We start from the raw sequence: 22265 nt of genomic DNA on the forward strand, positions 1-22265 counted from the left end.
AAATTGTTACAGGGTGCAGCCAAGAGGGGGGACCCCAAATGGGCATTCAAAACAGGGTCCAGAACTCAAGGCGTCCAGGAGATTTTAAGATGTCTTCACCCCTTCCCCCACAGGTGTAAGTTGGGGAGGGACACACAGAGCAAGAACATGCAGGGCTGTTTTGTACAGCAACAGCTTTACAGCTAATCCATGGCATAGTCATTTAACATACCTAAAGCCTTTGGCTGGTCACTTAAATATGCTAAATAGCTGAGGCCATGCTCTGGGCCAGGGAAATAAAGAAAACTTCCCCGAGTAAGATGTAACTGGAAGGCAGGTCCCCCGAGTTACAGCACCTGTGTGGGAGCTTGAAGAAGATTGGCTCCATAACATGGGGCCACACCTGCCCAGACCCATGATGGCAGCTGGAGAGGAGCGGGTACTGGCCTGTCCAGAATCTGGGGGCCGTCTACGAAGCAGCCGATAGCCGCCACCTGGTGGTCCCAAACCCGTACACCCTCCCGAGCCAGCTTCCCCCAACAGCAATGTGGTTCACCTGCCTTGATCTGAAGGATGCCTTCTCCTGCAATCCTGTGGCACCTTCCAGCCAACCCATTTTTGCCTTTGAATGGAAAAACCCGCACACAGTGGTCAAGACTCAGTTAACCTGGACTAGACTGTCCCAGGGGTTTAAGAACTCCCCAACCTTATTTGGGGAAGCCCTAGCAGGAGACCTGAAGCCCCTCGCTAAGGGGGGACGGACCTGACGATTCTGCAGTACATGGACAACCTCCTCCTGGCGGCCCATCCCAGGAACGGTGCCGGGAGGGCACACTCTGCTGAAGTACCCCCCACAGCCGTCTGTGCAGTCCTCTGTCGTGGCCCTTCACAGTGCTCCATCGGGTTCGCCTGCCCCAGTGGCCTGCAAGCTCCCTTGGGGCTCTGGCAATGTCACCAGGCGCAGAGCTTAGCAACCAGGCTCGCCGGAAGTACTCACGGTGTGATAAGGGACGCGGACAGAAAATGGCAGAGTTGCCAACGCCCTCCAGAACCTTGTCTGATTTCTGAGGAAAATTCTTGTTCTCCTGGGGAAAAGCCAGCCTGCACCCTGCTGCTGTGGAACTCGGCCCTACTACCAGGCTTTAAAGTGCTCCAGACATTAAGCCCCTAGAATGGGAAAAAATGAAGAAAAAGCCTTCCAAGATATCAAGGGTTGCCTTAGTAATGTTCCTGCCCTTGGACTGTCAGAGTCGGGGCAGCCTTTTGATCTGTATACCCACAAGAGAGACAAAGTAGCCCTTGGGTCCTGACCCAGCCTGTCGGACCAAAACAACACCTGGTAGCTCACCTGTCTAAGCAGTTGAACCATGTCGCCACCGGCTGGCCACCTCGTCTAAGGACAGTCGCTGCTGCCGTAACCCTCTTGCAAGAGGCAGACAAGTTAACTCTAGGCTAAGAAGTCAGTCTTCACGTACCACACACAGTGAACAGCCTCCTTGCTGGGCAGGGGCATAAGTGGCTGTCAAACCCTAAACTGACTCAGTACCAGGGCATCCTCCTCCAAGGAAACCCAAAGGTGCATGTTAAGACCATGAAACAAGTCAATCCAGCCACCTACTTACTGGCAGAACTCAGAGATCTGGACCATGACTGTCTTAAAGTAACCGAAAAGGTCCACGCCAGCTGGCCAGACCTCCAGGACCAGCCCCTGGCCCAACCTGATGTCACCCACTACATGGATGGAAGCAGCTACATGGTTGAGGACAGGAGGGTCGCCGGGTACGCAGACCAGAAAACTGGACTGCCCTGGACAGACTTACTGCTGCTAGCATTGTCTAGGGTGCTGGGAGCCACCCCTTGGATCCACTACAACCGGGCCAGGAGAGCAGCAGATCCCGAAGACCCAAGGACTAGGCCTGTGCCTAGAATACCCACACTGAGGCACCAAAAGATGCCAGCCAGTAAAGAAGACGCCAAGGAATAGACCGTTGTTCCGCAGGGTACCTGACTTTAATTGGCACCTTCGCAGGAGCATTGACAATTGGACTAGTGACTGTGGCCCCTGAGGAATGGAATCCCTGCAAAGCGGGTCACCCTAGAAATAGTTTGTCTCTGTTTGATCTCTGTATTTGGATTTATTGTATGCTTTGCTTAACAAATGCGACCCCTGTCTCAGCCCCAGCCTGCAAATGTAATACCCCTGGGCATAGAGTTGTGCTCAGCGGTAAAGTGGTCTCTTACTATCTCCCAGGGTCAGCTTTCAGCTCCACTGGCATGCCATCGGGTTGCGTTCAGCCACAGCAATCCCTCTGCACTTGGGGAAGGAAGGTATACTGGACTGGAGTAACATCCAGGACCATGGAGTACCAGACCGGGAGGTGTCAGGCATATGGGACCCTGCAGCCTCCAGACCTTGGTCCAACACCTGGGGCCACAGTGACTCGTAGGGCAGCCGCCACAGTGCTAGCACCCCGGTGGTACCAACACCAGTATCCGCAGTTGCAACCCTCCCAAGGACCTCAGCCTTATAGCCAGGTGTTAGTGATGCTAAAAGGGATAAAACACCTTATAGCATCAAAGGGGGGAATGTGGCAGGAGAAGAAAACCTCCATGAAAAAGTTTCTATGCTCTGTAGCTTCTTTGATCAGCAGTGCTCTCTGTAACACTTGCAAAAAGTTATTTTAGGTAAGGAGCTGTCACCAAGGCAACGGCCGGTTATCTCAAGGTCAAAACTGACCTTCGCTGCTTGCTTTCAGCGGCTGGTTCCCCCTCCCTTTCTGCCTGTGTAACTAGTATATAAAGAAAGCTCCAGCTTAGACTCTTTGCTCAGAGGATTTGGATGGTTAACCACCCCCCTGAGCCGGTGAGTAATAAAGTTTGTGCTTCGTCATCTCCACATGTGATTTTCTGAAACAGTGGGAGAACCCAAAGGCCATCAGCGGAGGAGTGAGGGAGAAACATGACACAGAGAGAAAATACTGACAGTCAGACGCACCAGAGCCACACGGCGACAGGGAGAACCGCGGGAAGGCACGATGGAATGCAAGAAGTCGCCTCCCAAACATGAGTCTGTTGACCTTCTCATAGGGCTGAAATGCCTTTTAAAAGCTCTTTTAAAAATACATGCAGGTATAAAAAGGAAATAAGGACATATGAAAATCAAGAAGAGGGTTACCTTGCTCGGGAGAACAGAGAATGGAGTGGGAGAACAGAGAATGGAGTGGGTGGGGCAGGGTGGAGGTGTACGGTCACCTGGGTTACCGTCCAAACCCCTGCTTTTGTGGCAGTGGGTCTGAACCTGTTTACACTACCAAAAATATCCAAGTAAATATTTAAATACATTTTATGGACCAAAAGAGGAATCATAATGAAAATTAGAAAACATTCTAAACTATACTTCACTCCTATCAGAATGACTACTATTTTTTTTAAGTTGTTTTAGTAACTTTTTTTTAAAAAGATTTTATTTATTTATTTTTAGAGAGGGAAGGGAGGGAGAAAGAGAGAGACATCAATGTTCGGTTGCTGGGGGCCATGGCCTGCAACCCAGGCATCTGCCCTTACTGGTAATCGAACCTGCAACACTTTGGTTCGCAGCCCGTGCTCAATCCAAGAATGACTACTATTAAAAGAAAAAAAACCCGAACAGGAGATAGTGTACTGGGGAGTGTGTGGAGAAACTGGAACCCCTGGGCATCGCTGGTGGGAATGTAAAATGGTGCAGCCACTATGGAAGACAGTATAGCAGTAGCTCCTTGAAAAATCAAATATAGAGCCCAGGCTGGTGTGGCTCAGTATATTGAGTACTGGCTGGTGAACCGAAAGGTTGCCGGTTCAATTCCCAGTCAGGGTACCTGTCTGGGTTGTGGGACAGGCCCCCCCCAGCTGGGGGCACAAGAGGCACCAATCTATGTTTCTCTGACATGTTGATGTTTCTCTCTTTCTCCTTCCCCTCCCTCTCAAAATAAATAATTAAAATCTTTAAAAAAATTGAATATAGAATTACCATGCAGTACAGCCAATCTACTTCCGGGCATATATCCCAAAAAACTGAAAGCAAGGTGTTTAGCAGGAACCTGTGCAGCCATGTTCGGAGCAGCACCATTCACAACGGTTAAAGGTGGAAGGAGTCCCAAGTGTCCGCTGACCGTGCATGGGTCAGTCAAACGTGGCATATTAACACACATACAGCGGGATCTCATCAACCCCAAAAAGAGAAGGAAACTGCCCTGGCTGGCGTGGTTCAGTGGATTGGGCGACAGCCTGCAAACCAAAGGGTCGTGGGTTCGATTCCCAGTCAGGGCACACACCTGGGCTGAGAGCCAGGTTCCCGTGTGGGGGTGTGCAAGAGGCAACCATGCATTGATGTTTCTCACCCTCTCTTTCTCGTTCCCTTCCCCTCTCTCTAAAATAAATACAATCTCTAAAAGGAAAAAGGAAGGACATTCTGACATGTGCTACACTGCAAATGAGCCCTGAGGGCTCAGTGAAATAAGCCCAGACACAGAAGGACAAACACGGTGTGATGCCACTTGTCCAAGGCTGTCCAGGCAAACTCGCAGCAACAGGAAGCAGAGGCGTGGTTGTCAGGGCCCGCGGCAGGGGCAGATGGGGAAGCGTTAAAGGGCATAAAAACATTCCGGAGATGGGTTGCACAATAATGCAGGAGGATGGAACTCTACTAAACTGTATTTTTTAAAATGGTTAAAACACTAAATGTTACGTGTATTTGAAATACAACTTTAGAAAACGAGATACAAGTATGTGCAGAGCCGCATCAGGGAGATTTTAGCCTGGTTAAAGTCTCCAGGTTAAAACACGCACAGGTTACCTACTTGCAAAGGGGGAAGGGCACCATTAGTGGGGTGCGGCCCCTTTAGCCGAGCCTCAGTGTCAGCTTGATGCTGTACCACATGCCTTGTGGCCGGCTTGAGGCTCTGTCGGCTACACCTGTTTCACCCAAATCTGAGCACAAAAATGATGACACGAACTCAACTGCAGGGTGTCTTTATAAGGTAGCTGGACGGAACCTGCCACAAGTCCTTTTTATAAAGAACAAAAAAACATTAAGGCAGCTCCTGTTCTAAATTAAAAAGAGCTACAGAGATGTAACAATTAAATATACAAACCGTGCGTGTTGTGTCTACAGAGAAATAGAACTTGCAAATATTCTACCCTGATGAAGGGTATTACGGGTACTTCTATTACAATTCTTTAGGTTTGAAAATTCCCTTTACAGTTTCGGGTGGGTGAGGAGGTGCAGCTGAACACTCACGAGCTAAGCACCCAACCGAAAAGGTCAGAAAACCACAGCACAGACCCAAAGGGAGCATGTGAGTTCAGGGGAACAGAACGAGAGCAGGAACTAGATAAAAAGAAGGAAGCTGACAATGACGAGGAATGACAACAGAGAGTTGGTATTTGAAAGACACTAATAACTAAACATCTGCTGAAACCACAAACATAAGGCCAGTCTACAAACAATTCTGTGCCAACAAATTTAAACCCATCGGTAAAAAAAAAAAAAATGAGGAAATATGAAAACATTGTTCCCTGAAAGTATAACTGATTCCGGAACAGAAACCTGAGCAATCCGTCATCAGTAACGACCTGGAGTTAAAGGTCCCCCCACCATTCCCCAAATGCCAAGCACAGCGGGGTTTTACAGTAAGTGTTCCCAGAAGTGTTAGAAATGCAAAATTCCAACCTTCTCCGAGCATGTGGAATGCAGATAAAGACTCGAGAACGCCCTCCAAGTCATGTCAGGAGGTGCCGCCACCGCCACCCAGACAGAGAAACCAGACAGGGGCCGTCCAGGAAAGGGGGAGCTCAAGCCATCTCCCCCACGAACCTGGGTGCCCAAACCCCCAGTGTCAAAAACCAGCTCCAGCAATACACCGAAAAGCACGTCACGACTCTCTCATTCCAGGGCTGCAAGGGTGTTCTGACGGGAGAAGCTCTGTCGAGCTGTCTCGCCACATTCACGGACTGGAGGAGAAGAACCATGTGGCAGCTCGGAAGGCCAAGTGTGCTCCTCGGCACATACACGGGGCGGGGCAGAAGCAGGTTTCTGTTGTTCGCATGGAAGGTAATGCAATAACGAATAGGTAGTAACATGAGAACAAACTCTGTGTTTCACACACTCACAACCGTAAGCCTGCTTCTGCCCCACCTCGTGCCTGGGTGGCCGGGTGACAAGGGGAGAGCCTGAGTGGGGCTGCCTGGGGGAAGCCCTAGGGGAACCAGCCCGGTTGAGACAGCTGGTCCCACAGGGGCAGAGGGGCAGAGGCCGACGGGCCACAAGTCTCAAGCCTGACTGCGGTGGGGACCAGTACTGTCGGGCAACCGGTCGCCAGGACTGTCCACGGCACCTGGGAGGGGGAGAGGGTGCTTAGGGCACGCAGCTCATTCTGGGAGATCTAGTCACGCAGGGAGAGCCCACCACAGAGCTGGGAAACAGAGGTGGAGACGAGCCTCAGAGAAGGACAAAGGGGAGAAGCAAGCAGAATACAAGGACTCTGCTTCCCCCAGGATCCCAAGCTACGATTCCCCCAGGAGCTGACTGGCTGGTCAGAGATGGAGACACGGAGAGGAAAAGGTTTCCGGGGAGCAGGGTCTATCAGGCAAGCAGCAGGCCTGCTGTGAGCTGGAGGAAAACGCAAGGCCTGGCTTGCAGACGCAATGCCAGAACAGTCACTCAGAGGGGTACTCAGAGGGAAATGTACAGCCCTAAATATAAGGAAAAACAAGACTGAAATTCAACCAATAAAACATACAGCTCAGAAGCTAAAAGTGAGAAAATAAACCCGAAGAAACAGGAAAAGACTAACAAGGACATTCTGCAAAGCTAGTCCAAGAAAATACGCAGAAACCAGGACAGATCCTGCTGGTCTGATTGCTCTCTCTCCACCGTGTCCCTTTTGCTGGTGCAGGAACCAGGTCATGTGGATCAGGTGTGGCTCACCTTGCGTGCCCCCAGCCCCCACCTCCCTACCCAGCCGCAGGGATTGCTCAGGAGCGGGCAAGGGACTGGGCAGAGCCAGCGGGTCTTCCCGGGGATGCCTGCACCCGGAGGAAGGAACCCTCTGGAAAGACTGAGAGGAGACAGGAGTTTCCCGAGGAAAACACCTGTAGGGAGAAAGGGATCATCAGCTCGGAGGAGCAGAGGTAACCCGAGAAGTAACCGGGCAGGGAGCCCGGGTGGGGTCCTGCCGGCCTGGGTCAGCTCTGCCTGAAGCTCTGCTCTTACACCTCGGGTCGACGAGCCAAGTTTTGCTTCTGCTCAAATTAGATTTTGTCGCTTTATGAGTAATTTACAAAAGCCCTAAATACAAACTACGACGCATGACTTTTTGCCCCCCAAACCTTAAATGTACATCAAATATATGATTCTCCAAAACAAAGTGATAAAAATGGACTCAAAAAGAGAAAACTTGAATCAGAAAAAATTAAAAGGCAAAGATCCACCCAGAAATAAAGGCATCAAGCACTGATGTTTTTTATAAATACATCTTACCAGACTTGAAAGAAACAAATCATTCCTTTCTAGAAATTCAAGCTGGAAAAAAAACGATGAAATGTTTCTGACCCATTCCGCACGCTAGCCTAATTCTGTTATCAAAATGCAGCAGGGCGATCAGATCGCTGAAACAAAAAGTGAAACTGGCCCAGAGACAGCTATAAAAACCCCAACTACATACACATTACAGAACTAAGCAGGGTTTACATCAGAATGTGAAAACGGTTCCACGTTAGGGAACGTATTCACGAAAATCAGTACAATAAAACACAATCTTCTGATTATCTCGGCAGATGTCAGAATTCATCACTATGTGCTGCTGGAGGAGAAACCCCACAGTGGGCTGGAACAGGACACACCTTTAGCCTGGTGAAGGTTATTTACCAGAAACCCAGAGACGGACTCAGATTTCTTCAGGAAACATGAGACCCACCCCTGCTCACACAGGAGCAGATGAGGGCGCCATTCAGCATGATGCCGGAGGTCCTGGCCCCTCCAGTCCAAGCAAAAGAAATGAGCACAAAGGATCGGACGAATCCACCTCTAGTAGATCTGACTTTTAATCAGAAAGAGAAGAGAATCAACTGAAGAGTGAATTAGAATGAGAAAATTCAATGAGATCAGTGAGGTGAGCCCACAAAGAGCGACAGCCTTCTGTAGACACCAGCAACGGTCAGAAACATAATTTCAAAAGACCCATTCATGACAATAAATAACTCTTAAGAACCTTAAGACTAAACTGAACTGGAAACACTAGACACCGATATGAAGACAACACTTTGCAGAAGGACAAACATGACCTCATTTTCGGATAAGAAGACTCGGGAACCCTCACCAGGTAACTCAGTTGGTTAGAGCGTCAGTCTCAATATGCCAAGGTGGCAGGTTCAATCCCCAGTCAGGGCACAAACAAAAATCAACCAATGAACGCATCAATAAATGGAACAACAAATCGATGTTCCTCTAAAAATCAGTAAATAAAAACTTTTAAAAAGATTCAAAAGTGTTAAGATAGCACTTCTCTCCGTATCAAACTATAAGATTTAAATTCATGCCAGTGAAAACCTCAACAGGACTTTTAAATGAAAACTGACAAGCCCGCTCTCAAGTTCTTACGTAAAAAAAGAGGACATTTTCAAGGAACAGTGGGGCAGGGAGGAGGGAGCAGTATCGATCACACTGTAAAATGTGCAACAGATGAACAGAACAGATCAGAAATTTCACAGAGATCCGTACATATATGCGCAGGAATGCAGTTTATTGAAAAGAGGTATTTAAATTGGTGGGGAGAGAACGACCCATTTGATACAGGGACAAGGGACGGTACAGGGACAAGTGGCCATCCCTTCACAAGAAAAGTTAGCCATTTCCCATAACACATAAACACAAACAAGGTAAAAAACACACATACGTATATACACCTCTACCTCCTCTGGGTTTTTGTGTGTACGTAGACGTTCTGAAACACGTACATACACATACACACAAGCACACACACATATGCACACATTTCAAGCTGCACTAAGCAAACAGAAGAGTGTGATGAGGAGCAGATGGAGGACGACAGGCCGGGGTCCCGCTGAATACAGCGGGAGGTGGAGAGACTGCACACTTGCGGGGTCAGTGAGGAGGAGGGGAGAGTTCTCACCAGTGGCTACTATTTCTACTACTTCTTTTTTCAATCCTCACCCGAGGACATGCTTACCGATTCCAGAGAGGGAGAGAAACATCGATGTAAGAGGAACATCAATTGGTTGCCTCTCATACGTGCCCTAGTGGTGGACCGAACCCGCAACCTAGGCATGTGCCCCAATCAGGAATCAAAGCCACGACCTCAGTTTACATGGCGATGCTTCCACCGACTGGGCCCCACCGGCCGGGGCTGGCTACCACTTCCTAATGCAGTGTGTGCTGTGGTCACTAGCAGAGGAGGGAGATGCAGACAAGGTAAGTGTTGACACGCACCTGAGTTGACCTGCTAGGCAGTGCTGAGGGCCCACCTGAAGTCTGTAATGACGAATTTAAAGTACAACCAGCGAGCCGTGCTGGCGGTTTTCTCTAACAGCGACGGGCCCAGCAGGGACGAGTGACTGGGTTGGCCGGGGTGAGGTCCAAACAGGTGCGCACAGTGGAGGAAGACAAGGGAGTGGAGGGTGTGGGCCATGGAATCTGTGTTGCACAAGGAGGAAACTGAAGATAGGAGAATAATGGTGGGAAGGTGGTGGGGATGGAGGACGAAGATAAAAAATTTTTTGCAGAGGCGGGAGTTGAGCAAGTGAGCAAGAAAGCCAGGAGGTGGTGATTGCACAGCTACCCGCATTGAAAAGGTGCTGCGGTTTGTCCTGATGTCAGGTGTCCAGGAACGAGGGGCGTGGGCAGCAGGCGCGGATCGGAAGACATGAGCATTGGTGATGGGAATGGAAGGAACACAGCGCCGAGTGGGCCCTTCCACGGGATGGAGGAAATGAAGACGGACAGAAGGAAACGACTCTACGCCAGGAGACCAACTCTCCAACGCCCGAGTGGTGGCGAGAATGCCAACGCCAGCTCTGAGCGGGATGGCCCAGCTGGATGAGTGTCCTTCCTTAAAGGGGAAGGTCACCATTTCACTCCCGGTCAGGGCGCATGCCCGGGCTGTGGGTTCAGTGGATGTGCCCCTCTCACACTGCTGTTTCTCTCCCTCTCTTTCCCCCTCCCTTCTCCCTCTCTAAAAATAAACAAAACCTTAAAAGGTCAATGCCAGCAATGAGGAGGAAGGGTGTATAGCCAGAGGTTAAAAATACAAAACAAAACAACCCACAAGCGAGACGAGGTGGTTCACAAGAGGGTGGAGGAGCGGCGGTCCGAGCTGCCACGAGGGCCCAGCGACCGGGGGCGTACACAGCCATGCGGAGGTGGGCACCCGGGCAGCCACGGGTGACGGGAAAGGCAGGGGCAGCAGCTCCCGAGGCACTGTGAAGTCATCCTGAGTGTTCCTGAGAGGTAACAGGGACCAGGCCCTATGGCTGTGATCCTGAATCAGTGCGGACTGCGAGCAGGCAGGAAAGTGGGACTGCCTGTCCCCAGTTCTGAAATACACTCCAGGAGGGACAGCATAAGGCCTGACACACACTGAGAACCCGCCCCTTACTAGGTGCCCGGTGAGAAGAGAGCAAGAACCCGGAAAAGACTGCGGCCACTCCCCACTTCCTGCTCGCTCGGCCCCCATGCCCACGCGGCCTCCAACTCAAGCTCAAGGGGAAACCTTTAACGTCACCACAGGCCCCTCCACCCCAGAGAGCCACTCGGACACCAGCACGCGTCGTCACCCACCAGGGGTTTAATTCTCCTAGGTCGGAAGGCCAGTTCAGAGAGGGGTCCTGCCTTGTCCCCACCCGGGGGCGGGGGGGGAGCTGCAGAGCGCCCTGGAATGTCCGAGCTCAGAGGGGCCGAGGACCAGTCTCTGAGCACAAGGAGGGTGGGTCCTGGGGCCTCAGGCTGCCTCCTCCTCCTCCTCGCTCTCCTCCTCGCTCTCGTGGTACTGCCTGCGGTTGGTGTTCACGAAGAGGTCAGAATCGTCTTCAGAGCTGGACTCTTCTCCTGATGACTGTGGCTCAGCTGGGAGTTCTGGCTGGGTCTGTCTTCATGGGGGAAAAAAAACAGAGTTAGCGCAATGCCTTCTGGGAAAGCCCCATCTGCAGTCAAGAAGCCTCACAAAAAGCGGGGCCCCTAGGGCCAAGCAGTCAGGGCCCAGTGAGTCAGACAAGGGCAGAGTTAGAGCAAAAAGCAGAAAAACTCAGCTAAAGACCACCCATCCCCCCACCTCAAAAGTTTACTACAGTCAATGCTTTTCACATAACGACTCTGCCACCAATATGCAATGGACCCACATTGTGTGCCAGAGACTATACCAGCAATTTTACAAGCTCCTTTAGTCCTCGTGAGGCTCCCATTTTATAGGGAAGGAAACCCAGGCTTAAGTGATGAAGTAGCCTGCTTAAAGCCCAAGAGTGGGAAAGCCCGGATTTTAACCCACAGCACCTAACTTTCAAGCCACATGTACTGACACGCATGTAGGCGCTCTCACCAGAGAGAAAGGCAGGCTCTACCTCCCCCTCTAGGCACTAAGGCCGGATGCCCCGTTTGCTGTCTTCCCTACCCCACAGCTCCATCCTAACCTGTTCCTGCTGCTGCTGTGTTTCTCAGCCACTTCGGAGAAGGCCTCGGGCCTGTGTCAAGAGAAGAGCCAGGGTCAGAGGGGACAGAGAAAGCTCTCAGCATAAACACTGTTTCCAGCTGCCTGCGATGCCATGATCTTCCTCCTCCAGTTTCAGCGCTAGGAAGTCAGTGTCCCCAGAAATCAGACAACCAATGACCAAGGGGACCACCTACCAGAGCCCTTCCTTCTGCAGAGAGCGCACATGGTCTTTGCAGAGCACAAAGGAGATCTCAGCCTTCACCTTTTCTCCCTCTTCAATAGGGTCAACAATGAGAAAGTCCCCTGCAGGCAGAGAAAAAGTGTAGTCAATCCAGCTCGCAGTGGCAGCCGTGGAGGCCGAGGTCCCAGGGAATGGTTCCAGCTCCTAGAGGGCTGTCTCTCTCACCTCTCTTGATCCAGATGTTCTTGCGGTACTTGGAGGGCATGCTCACCAGGAAGCGCTGCCCCTGGGCTGTCTCCACTTCATGCAGATTGTTCCCTGGGGTCCTGAGTACCTGGTCCAGGAGACCAAGAGCCAGCAGGCCTCATCAGCCAGCTCACAGACTCGGTGAGCTGCGCTGCACCCTCCCCCCACCCTAGGGGCCCAGCAGGAGCTTGCGCCCAGTGCTACTCACCCTCACGATCTGCTGCTGGTCAGAGGGCACCATGTGCTCCCCCAGCACCTCCTTCACCACATGCTTCCTTTTGGTGGCCTGAGACATGCCGGGTCCTATCCCAGGGTGGCGAGGGACACAGAGGCCGTCGACTTTTCCTCCTGACTTTCTTGGATGGCAGGGTGAGAATCCAGGACTGTTTTGAAGATGGGAAGGGACTGTTTACTGAGTGACACAATGTCCTGGTTAAGAACGTGAGCTGTGAAATCTAATCGCTTGCATTGAAATCCTACCATGACTATTTCCTGTGGACAAGAAAAGGGGTTCTATGTAGAAGTAACCTCCCAGGGTGCTCCTAAATGGGCAGGTCATGGTGGGTGGTTGTGCCTCAGGCCTGTAACTTCTTCAGTGGAAGCTGTTTTGTTTTGTTTTTTAGGAGTTTATTTATTTATGTATTTATTTTTAGAGAAAGGGGAAGGGAGGGAGGAAGAGAAGAGGAGAAATGTCCATGTGAGAGAGAAACATCAGATGGTTGGCTCCTGTAAGTGCCCTGACTGGGGACTGAATCGGCAACCTGGGCATGTGCCCTGGCCAGGAATTGAACTGGTGACCCTTTGCTCTGCCGGATGATGCCCAACCAACTGAGCCAGGGTCACTGGTCAGGGCAGTGAAAGGTTTTAAGGCAGCCAAGTAATACCCCTGGAAAGCATGACCAAATTCAAGGAACACATAATCTTGTTAACTATCCTGTAATCCAATCCCTACCTAGCTTCCTTCTACCCTTGTGTAATCTCTTTAGCTCCTTCAATTTCAAGTGCATAAAAGGAACTGAAAAATTTCTAGAGCGCTCAAGATCTGGCTCCCTGGCATATGTTGTCAGGTTGGCTCAAATAAACCCCCCCAAAAATTCTCTTCACGTTTGTTTCTCATGTTTATGATCCTTACTGTTCAACTCCTCTAGGCCTCTGAGAAAAAGAATAGCTAACCCAGAACATTGCTATTAGAATGGGATGATGTAAGCAAAGCATTCAGTACTGTGTATGACACGCAGAAATAACACGTTGTCCTAAGTACTGGCGTAATCACAAAAACTAAATCGTTCTGGCAATCGATCAAGAAGGCAAAGATAAACTGTATCTTCCTTAACATAGTTGTGCGTCCCAGAGTAGCACAGCTACACAACACAGATACACAATCTCTCAAAACACTCCAGGCAGAGAGAGAGCAGTTAAGAGACCACCGCAACGGTCCGAGCCAGGAGCGAGTTCAGTAAAGGGCGAGGTGAGCCGCCTTGGTTTAAGGTATCTGCTCTATTTGACTTGGGTTCTCAAGATGACAAGGACTCGCACCGCCAAGACTGGTGGTTTTCAAAAGAAACTCCAAAGTGCTACCGCTAGCTGCCGTTCCCGGCCTTCCTCCCTTCCCTACCCCGGAGGAAAGGTGCTCCGAGAGAGACCCACACTTACTTTCTGACCCCCTTCTCCCGCGGGCGCTGCCTGAACGACCCCGTTTTCCAGGCTGGACGCCGGGAGCGGCTGGCTCACGACTCACTTCGCAGCCGAGCGAAGCCGAAAGCTCAAAAAAGGGACTTGCCGGCTGTCACGACGGTGGAGTCGGCTTAGACTCAGATCTCGGTTCCTGCCCCACTCCTAAAAGCTCGATTGAGACGAGGGCGACACGAGACGGCCTAAGTCGGACCCTTCCGAGCGCCGTACTTCCGGCGCTCTGCGGTAAGCCTCCCGCCACACTTCTTCCGGCTTGTCCGTCCCTCTAACGCTTCCCTCCGCCAGGCCGGCCAAGGCTAGGTCCTTGAGTTCCGGACTTCGTGCAGTGGGGAAAGGAAGTTTTCTCCACAGAGGTTTCTGCTTCCTGACACCGAAACGCTGCCCGAGAACCGAGACTATACAAGGGACCCCGGATTCCCGCGAATGGACCGGAAAGGAGCGCCTAATAAGGTCGTGGTCGAGGTCCAGAGCGCCTCATCTCTATGGCTGTAAGGGGCTAGAAGTACCAAATTTAACTTTTTAGGCGGCTCTGGAGGCGACCCGGAAGCGGAAGTGGAAGAAAGTTCTAGTGGGTTGAGGTATTAGCGGGAGCAGCCGGGCGGCGGGAGGAGCCGTTACAGGAGCTGGGGCTGTTGGTGAGTGCCAGCGGCGGAGCAGGACCTGGCTTGGAGAACAGTGGAGGTGCACGGAGGAGGAGTGGAGAGGGGTCGCGAGCGCTGCGGCCGGCCGAGGGATGGGCCCTCCAAGAGGGCTAGGCGGCGGGACCCGGCGCGTGGGCGCGGCGGCGCGTGGAGGGGCCGGGGCGGGGCTGGTGGGGCGGGGCGCGGCGGGAACACAGGCGTGGACCCGGCCGGGCTGGGAGCAGGTGGACGCGTTCTGGCCTGCGTCCGTGGGCAGCCTGTGGGACGAGTGGGACAGGGAGACCCTTTGTTTGCTTTTCAGGCCAGGTAGCTGTTCCGGGCTGTCAGTGCCTTCTTTTGCCAGCCAAGGTCACAGAGGGTGTGACACCTTCAGGATGAGCCCTGAATGCCGACTGGGAATTTCCCCACTGCCCTGCGCGCGCCACCTGATAGGGCAGGATAGTCTTTCCTCTAGAGCAGTCCAAAATGTACCTCCCGCAGGGAGTGGAAGCGATTTCTTTCTCGAGCAGTGGGGGAGACTCGCTTTGGCTTTCAGTTTTCTTATCTGTGAAATGATGGGTGTCGAGTGGGCACCTTAATGGCTGGTTTCGCTTTTTCTGAATAATAGGAGATTTGGACCGGTGGGCCTTTGGGAGCTCCCGGGTTTTCAGCCCTAACCTACCTTTTCTTGGGATACCCAGGTAAACCCTGATCAAGATGACAACCTCCCAAAAGCACCGAGACTTCGTGGCAGAGCCCATGGGGGAAAAGCCAGTGGGGAGCCTGGCCGGAATTGGCGAAGTCCTGGGCAAGAAGCTGGAGGAAAGGGGCTTTGACAAGGTGTGGGTGGCTGCGTGCAGCTGGGGAGGGCTGGGGTGGCCGACCGCGGTATCGCAGGGCAGCTTGGGAGTGGGGAAGTGAGTTGATCTGTTGGGGGTGGGCAGTGATACGTAGTCTGGAGAGAGAGCGGGGCCGGCCCTGCCTCCTAGGCTCCTGTGCTTTGAACCGCAGGGAAGTGGCCTCCTGGTTCGCAGTCTCAGAGCACTGAGCCGCTGGTCCTGTGCTTTGCCTGTGTTGCAGGCCTACGTGGTCCTTGGCCAGTTTCTGGTGCTAAAGAAAGATGAAGACCTCTTCCGGGAATGGCTAAAGGACACATGTGGCGCCAATGCCAAGCAGTCCCGGGACTGCTGCGGGTGCCTTCGTGAGTGGTGCGACGCCTTCTTGTGATGCCCTCTGGGGAGCCCCCAACCCCTGACCCCAGCGTTGAGTCTCCGGAGTTCGCAGCTGAGCGGGGGCTGCTCCCTCGTCCTCCACAAAGGAAACAGTTGCCGTCTACTCACCTCCGATGTCCTCCAGGGTCTTTGTGGGAGTTCTCTCCCCTCACCATTTCAACTTTTTTGGAATTCTCGCTCTTGCATGCGTCTCCCTTGTCCTTCCCCTCCCAGTTTCAGGTCGATAATTATTAGCTTTTTTGAGTGGGTTCCCGGCCCCCTCCCTCACCCCCACCCTCACCTCTGGTCTGTTTTATGCCATTTGGCTTCTCTTTTGGCAGAACCGTCACTGTCCATACAAAGTTTTTTGAGTCAATAAAGTCAGTGGCCTTCAAGACTGGGCTCTGTGGGTTGACGAGCAGCAGGGTTGGGAGTCGCCTCCTCCTCGCGGGCGGATAGGCCTGCCGCACTCCTTATCAGCACAGATCGAAACTGGCAGCTTCCTCCTCACTCTGGAGGACAGCCACCCTGGATGCATAAACCTCGGGCAGGTGCCTTGGAGTGTCTCAATCCCTTCACAATGTGGGAGAGTGTGGGTTGACCCCTTCCTGGGATCCAGATGGGCTGTGGCGTTCCAGATGCCAGTTGAGTCAACAGCTGGGCTAGGCAGCACCTGATGGAAAACTCAGTGGGAGTCGAAGGTACCAGGAAGGGGTGGGGCCCAACGTGGGTAAAAGTTCAACTGATTGTCGTGTGCTCTCCTGGCCTCGGGGAGGAGCGGGCAGGACTCTTGCCCTGCTACCTGAGCGAGGCAGAAGAGCACAGGTATCACGGTGGGGGAGGGGTACCCTTTCACTTGGTACACTTGTGTCCTCTTCTTGGTTGAGCACTTAGTGAACCAGGCCCATAGCTAAGATTTTTGCAAACACTCTTCTTCCATGATAATAAGTAGGCGTTTCCTCTTCCACAGGTGAGGAAACCAGGGGCTCAGAGACCAGCAAGTAATATGTTCATGGACTTGCTGGTGGGAGGCACCAGAGCGGCCCTCAGACAACTTGGAAACGTGTACCTGAGAGCCCCGTGCTCCTTGGTCACGAGCCTCAGTTTCCCCACTTGGAAAATGAAAAGGAGGTTGTTGCAGTGATCAGAGGGAATGCTAGCTGTGTGGTGCCCAGCCCAGCTTGGCTTTCAGTCCATCAGTAGAACAAGAGGAACTACTTGCTTACAGAATTTTCCTGTGTCAGCAGAGCTTGAATGTCAGGTTCTTGAGTCTCATTGTCATAGAAATGAGCACTGAACTCAATATAAGGTTGAGCAGATAGCATAGCATTTATTAGAAAGAACGTGCAGCCCTAATGGGTGTAGCTCAGTTGGTAGGGCATTGGCCCACAAATCGAAAGGTCACCGGTTGGGATGCGAATAAGGGCTACTAATCAACGTTTCTCTCCCTTTCTCCCTCCTCTCCCCTCTCTAAAAATAAGTAGTTATTTTTAAATGTTAAAAAGTTTGTGCACAAGGGAGCTAGCCAGAAAAGAGAAGTCGAGCTCCCCAGCGGGTTCTCGTGGATGGGTTACACTGGGGCTTTGGGGTGGGTGTAGGGCTCGGAAATGCCGGCGAGGCCGGTGTCCCCCATCATCATCTGGCAGTGGTCGAGCGCCGAGGTAGTCACAGGTGTGTGCCATGGTCAGCGGGTCACTCAAGGGACCTGTGAAACTGCGCACACAAATACTGTAGTGACCGTTTGACCAAGTAACGATTTTACAGAAAACTGATGTTAAGGGTGTCACAGCACTGGATACTAACCGAGCTATCTGTGTCCCGGCCTTGTGTCAAAGGCTTGGGATGCATTGTGATAGCTGGGTTCAACAAGTGCAATATTAAAACAAAAGCCATGAGTCTTAAGCCCAGCGTGTAAAGACACACACTGAGTTATAACTCAGCGGCACAGCCAGAAAAGAACAAGGCAAGGATGTTATGGTTGGTTGCGCCCTCTTTCCTCGAAAGACGTGGCTAGGTTCATTTCAGCTCCGGGACTTGACAGAAAGCAAGGAGTCACACTTAGGCCCCTCGCATGAGTTCTTTCCATCAGGGTGGAGTCCACTTGCGACCCCCTGCACTGTCCCGGGAGGGTCACTGTCTGGTGAGGAGACTGGCATATTCAGTACAGAAACGGGTAATGGGAGAGAGTCTCGCGGTCTCAGCAGGGAAAAGTAGGGAGAGAAGGTTGATCAACTCAACTGCATCGACAGAAGCTGTCTCCGAAGGTACCACCCACAGGCGGAGGGCAGGACTAGCCCGGAGCGGGCAAGGGCGCCTGCGGCGCAGAGACCGCGGGGGCTCTGTCCAGAGCGCGTGCGCGACTGCGGCGCAGGGAGAGGGCCTGGGAGGCAGCCCCCGGGGACGCCCCAGTGCCGGGCAAGCCCACGAACAGACTCGGACGTGAAGAGGGGGTGAGGGGCTGTGGTGCACTGACTGGGAAGTCGGACGGGACCGCGTGCTGGCAAGGGAGTGGCGCACAGCAGCTGGCGGGAATGCCCACTGGCGCGAACCCCGGGGGAAACGGTCGGGTGTTTTCTCGTAAAACTGAAGACCCACCCTGGGGCCCGGCTGCTCCGGCACCCGCCTGCGCCGTGGCACCAGCTTTGTTTGTAACGGCCCCCGACTGGAACTGCTAATGGCTGTGACACTGGTGAACGTGAACTTGCTGCGATACAAGGGTTGAATCTCAAAACGTCAAGTAGTGTGCTTCCATTCTTGGAAAGTTAAGTAAACTGTGGCTTGGGGATCTCTGTGTAGGTGGTAAAAGGAGCAAAGCTTGTTGTGGAAGTCAGCGGTGACTGCCTTCCGGGCAGGGGCGAGGAGTGGGGCGGCCTGGGGACGGCGGCGGCGGCCGGCATGGGCACTGACTGGCTGTTAAAGGAACCCGTGTTCTGTGCGCTTTCCTGTGGGTTGGCCGCACCTGGGAACAGTAGCGGACTAGAAGGGAAACGAGAGAGACCCGGGGTGGGGGTGGGGGCACGTGTGCACGCAGCTGGGAGCTGGCGGTGGTGCGTAGGGGAGAGGCCTGAGTGCAGGGCTGGCTCTGGGGAGTGTGGGCGGCCCCTTGGAAGGGCACCAGGTGGTCAGCAGGGCCCGGCTCGCGTTACAGGCCGCTTCCTGGGAGGGCGCCAGTCTGAGGCGCAGACCGAGGTGGAAATAGGGGCTGTCCCGGGAGCTTCGGGCCGTGCTGTGTTTCTGACGTTCTCCTGGGTGTGTCCAAGTTCACTTCAGGGTCCCCTCAGCCTTGACCCTTGTACTGTGATGCTGACCCTTGGGGGGGTGTCAGTGCTCAGCAGGGCCACAGCCTCTCCCCACCCGAGTCCTGATCCTGCCCGGCTGTTGTCGGCACTCCCTGAGGTGTTCCTCCTCCACGACGCCCTCACCTGGCACCTGCCCACGCTGGTTGCCTGGCGTTGCTGCCCTTGGCTCTGGCGCTGGGGCCCATCTGCCGGAACTGTGGGACGCGCTGCCTGCCCCGCGCGGTGGTGGGCTCTCCCTGCCTCGCCCGCAGGCTTTGTCTCTGAGCAGCTGGAGCTGGTTTCTCACCACTCCCTCGGGGCCCAGGCAGACCTGTGACGGCTCGGGAAGGCCCAAGCCCTGTATCTGGGCCGCTGAGTCCGTCCCACACAGCTTCCTGGGTCAGTCCCAGGGCAACAGGAGACTCGGCATCTAGAATGTGCGTTGTGCCACTGGCCTCTCAGAGACGCAGCCCCAGCTCGGCCGGCAGCCGGGGTGTCGGAGGAAGCGGACACAGGTGGGGATGGGGGGTGGGGAGAAACAAGCTTATCTGACTGTCAGCCCACACGGCCCAGCGGGGCCTGCTTTGTTGGCAGGTACAGGTGGGCCTGAGAGTCGGCAAGGACTGACTCGGTGCCATTGTCCCACCCACACCCTGCTGCCCTTGCGCCCAGCCACAGCTTGGCCCCCTCAGCCAGTGTGGTGTGAGTGTTCAGACCTGGCCCAGCGCCCTCGGGCCCTGAGGGAGCCCTGCCACCCCTGGAGAGGAAGTAGGGGAGGCTACAGGGTGAAACCCCAGCCCACCACATCGGCCCGGTGGCAGCCCAGACAGTGTGAAGGCTCGAAGTGTGTGCTGGTGACTGTCAGCCCCCCTTTCACGTTGCCCCCTCCCTGCAGGGGCCAGGACTCCTGGCCTCGAGGGGTGGTAGCCTGAAAGGGCAGCTGGGTCCAGGTCTGGTCTCCGTTCCTCCTTTGGTCTCTGCAGCCTGCAGCGAGGTGCCTCGCTGCCCTCGGCCCCCCTCAGCTGTGCGGGGGTGGGGGGGCGAGGATGCAGCTCTCCCTGCTGCAAGGTCGCCCTTCCAGGATGGGGTCAGGCGGGGAAGGGGAGTAGAGCCCTGGGGTAAGGAATAAAGGTTAAGGGTTCAACGAAGAGGGTTGGCATGAAGCCCCTTGGTGGCCTGACCCTGGGGTGAAGGGAGTGTCGAGGGCCCACCCCGGTCAGTGAGACCCATTGGCCAGGGCCAAGTGAGTGGCACCTTGGACACCGTGGGCTGGGCCGTCTGGGCTGCAGCAAAACCGGAGGCCCCTGTGGCCAGTGGGGCTGGCCAGCCTTGGGCTCACACCTGGCTCGGGCCTGCTGGAAGCCAGAGTGGTCCTTCAAGGGTCAACAGGGTGGAGCCCGGCCCTGGGAAGCTCTCTGCAGTACCCACCTCCAGGGGTTTGGGCCCGCACCGCAGGCCTCGCACTCCGGTGGAGCAGTCTGGGACTAACACACCGGCACGCTGGCCCCTGGGTGCCATCCCTGACCCCACCCCACCCCCCGCCGCCCCACTGACCTGCTTTAACCTCTAATTTCTTCCCTGTAAAAAGAGGAAATGCCACCTCTGCAGAGCTGCTAGGAGGATGAGCGTGCCAGTGTCGAGCCTCTGGCACGCACCAGGAGTTCAGTGAGTGTCCGTCTCCCTCCCCCCACCCCCTTTTCTCTCCAAGATCTTGCTTCCAGCTGTGTGACCTCAGACGAGTGGTCCTCACCTCTCTGGTTAACTTTCTTCGTCTGCAGAATAAAGGTGATGCTTACTACTTTGTGCTGCTTATGAGAATAGACTGGGGGAAAGTTTTTGCTAATTGTTGGGCTGGGGTGCAAAAGACTCGGCATCACCAAAGTGTCGCAGGTTCGATTCCCAGCCAGGGTACATGCCTGGGTTGCAGGCCATGACCCCCAGCAACCACACATTGATGTTTCTCTCTCTCTCTCTCTCTCTCCCTCCCCCCCTCCCTTCCCTCTCTAAAAATAAATAAATAAAATCTTAAAAAAAAAAAGACTCGGCATCAGCACAGAGGACTGGCAGGTAGGTGGGGGGGCCCGGCCTCCGCTGATTTTCCGGGAGTTGTCAGGGGTGAGTGTGGCCACGGCTGAACCCCAAGTGACATGACAGTAGACCTGGGAAAGCCAGAGGAGGCTTCTGGCCACTTGGGGCTGCCCCTTCCTTTCCCTGGGCCTCTTACTACCCCCTCCTGCTTCTCTCAGGTCAGGTTCCTGCCGCCTCCTCCCCAAACCCACCTCGAGCCAGCCTGCTCTCTCACAGACTGGGGTCTGTCCCTAAAGCAGACACCTGGGCCCACGGCAAACGTGACAGTCCTTGGAATCCCAAGATTGTTTTCACAGCTGGGAAGAGAGGGTGGGGCAGCTTCCAAACTAGGCAGTGACCGCACTCAGTGCTGGAAGATGCTGGATGCTTAGTCACTGATCATGATGGCCACCCCAAACTACTAGCTCTCCACTGACCAGGAACCTTCCCAATAAAACAAGCCATTCACACATGTCTGTATGTTGTTTGTATTATACCCTGTATTCTAACACTAAAGTAAGCCAGAGAAAAGATGTTAAGAAAATCATGAGCCCTGGCTGGTGTGGCTCAGTGGATTGAGCACCGGCCTGTGAACCAAAGGGTCGTTGGTTTGATTCCCAGTCAGGGCACATGCCTGGGTTGCAGGCCAGGTCCCCAGTGTGTGTGTGGGGGGGGGTGCGTGAGAGGCAACCACACATTAATGTTTCTCTTCCTCTCTGTGTTCCTCCCCCTTCCCCCCCTCTAAAAATAAATAAATAAAATATTAAAAAAATAAAACCTCAGAAGTGGCAGCATTAAAAAAAATCATGAGGACACGTTTACTGTATTTCTTGGGGGGGGGGGTGTGCATAAGTGGACTCGTGCAGCCCAAACCCCTGTCATTCAAGGGTCAGCTGTAGTAATGACCACTTACCCAGCACGAACTGTGTGTCACACCCGATAAACCACTGCCTCTGCCAAGGCCGGGTGCAGATCCTCGACCCCAAGCACTGACCGGACCTTAGTGCCCCACGGGCAAAAGGCCTGCTTCCCCCGGCCACGGGGTGAAGGGTGAGTGCCGTGCTCCTAGTCAGACATGGGGAATCCCAACAAAGTCCGGGCTGTGTCATGCTCACCACCATACTGCTGTGATGTTACCAGATTGTTCCACCCTTCCAAGAACTACAGTGCCCTGTTTTGCTGGTACTTCCAGCCCACGCCCGGCTTCCCTGCGAGTGACCCAGTCTTGGGCCAGTTATTAATAGAACAACCCTGGAAGGGATTAGCCATCCCCTTCGGATGAGGGCTCTGAGGCT

General features: G+C 53.8%; 2 protein-coding genes and 1 non-coding gene across 4 annotated transcripts; 2 read left to right on the forward strand and 1 right to left on the reverse strand.

Annotated features, from left to right (window-relative positions):
- Positions 1-10756: 10756 nt before the first annotated feature.
- On the reverse strand, positions 10757-14263 carry EIF1AD (eukaryotic translation initiation factor 1A domain containing). 2 transcript variants are annotated; one of them, XM_028516195.2, is made up of 6 exons: positions 13756-14263; positions 12311-12485; positions 12082-12190; positions 11870-11978; positions 11656-11706; positions 10757-11118 (listed from the first exon to the last, which is right to left on the reverse strand). In XM_028516195.2, the coding sequence occupies exons 2-6, from the start codon at positions 12395-12397 to the stop codon at positions 10971-10973; spliced, it is 504 nt and encodes a 167-aa protein (XP_028371996.1). In that variant the 5' UTR covers positions 12398-12485; positions 13756-14263; the 3' UTR covers positions 10757-10970. The 2 variants fall into 2 exon arrangements, with proteins under 2 accessions (XP_028371996.1, XP_035885613.1); XM_036029720.1 differs by having other exon boundaries at positions 12311-12507.
- Positions 14264-14306: 43 nt separating this feature from the next.
- On the forward strand, positions 14307-16020 carry BANF1 (BAF nuclear assembly factor 1). Its single transcript, XM_028515874.2, has 3 exons — positions 14307-14429; positions 15116-15254; positions 15495-16020. The coding sequence occupies exons 2-3, from the start codon at positions 15132-15134 to the stop codon at positions 15639-15641; spliced, it is 270 nt and encodes an 89-aa protein (XP_028371675.1). The 5' UTR covers positions 14307-14429; positions 15116-15131; the 3' UTR covers positions 15642-16020.
- A 1391-nt stretch (positions 16021-17411) lies between these two features.
- Positions 17412-17575, forward strand: LOC114501198. Its single transcript, XR_003684953.1, has one exon.
- Positions 17576-22265: the final 4690 nt, after the last annotated feature.

The sequence above is a fragment of the Phyllostomus discolor genome, chromosome 6 (assembly GCF_004126475.2).
Source record: "Phyllostomus discolor isolate MPI-MPIP mPhyDis1 chromosome 6, mPhyDis1.pri.v3, whole genome shotgun sequence".
Taxonomy (NCBI): Eukaryota; Metazoa; Chordata; class Mammalia; order Chiroptera; family Phyllostomidae; genus Phyllostomus; species Phyllostomus discolor.

Coding starts and splice junctions, on each gene's coding strand:
- EIF1AD (XM_028516195.2), bottom strand. CDS start 12,397: ATGTCTCAGGCCACCAAAAGGAAGCATGTGGTGAAGGAGGTGCTGGGG. Junction 12,191..12,310: donor ACCAGCAGCAGATCGTGAGG/GTGAGTAGCACT, acceptor CTCCTGGACCAG/GTACTCAGGACCCCAGGGAA. Junction 11,979..12,081: donor GAACATCTGGATCAAGAGAG/GTGAGAGAGACA, acceptor CTCTGCCTGCAG/GGGACTTTCTCATTGTTGAC.
- BANF1 (XM_028515874.2), top strand. CDS start 15,132: ATGACAACCTCCCAAAAGCACCGAGACTTCGTGGCAGAGCCCATGGGG. Junction 15,255..15,494: donor AGGAAAGGGGCTTTGACAAG/GTGTGGGTGGCT, acceptor CCTGTGTTGCAG/GCCTACGTGGTCCTTGGCCA.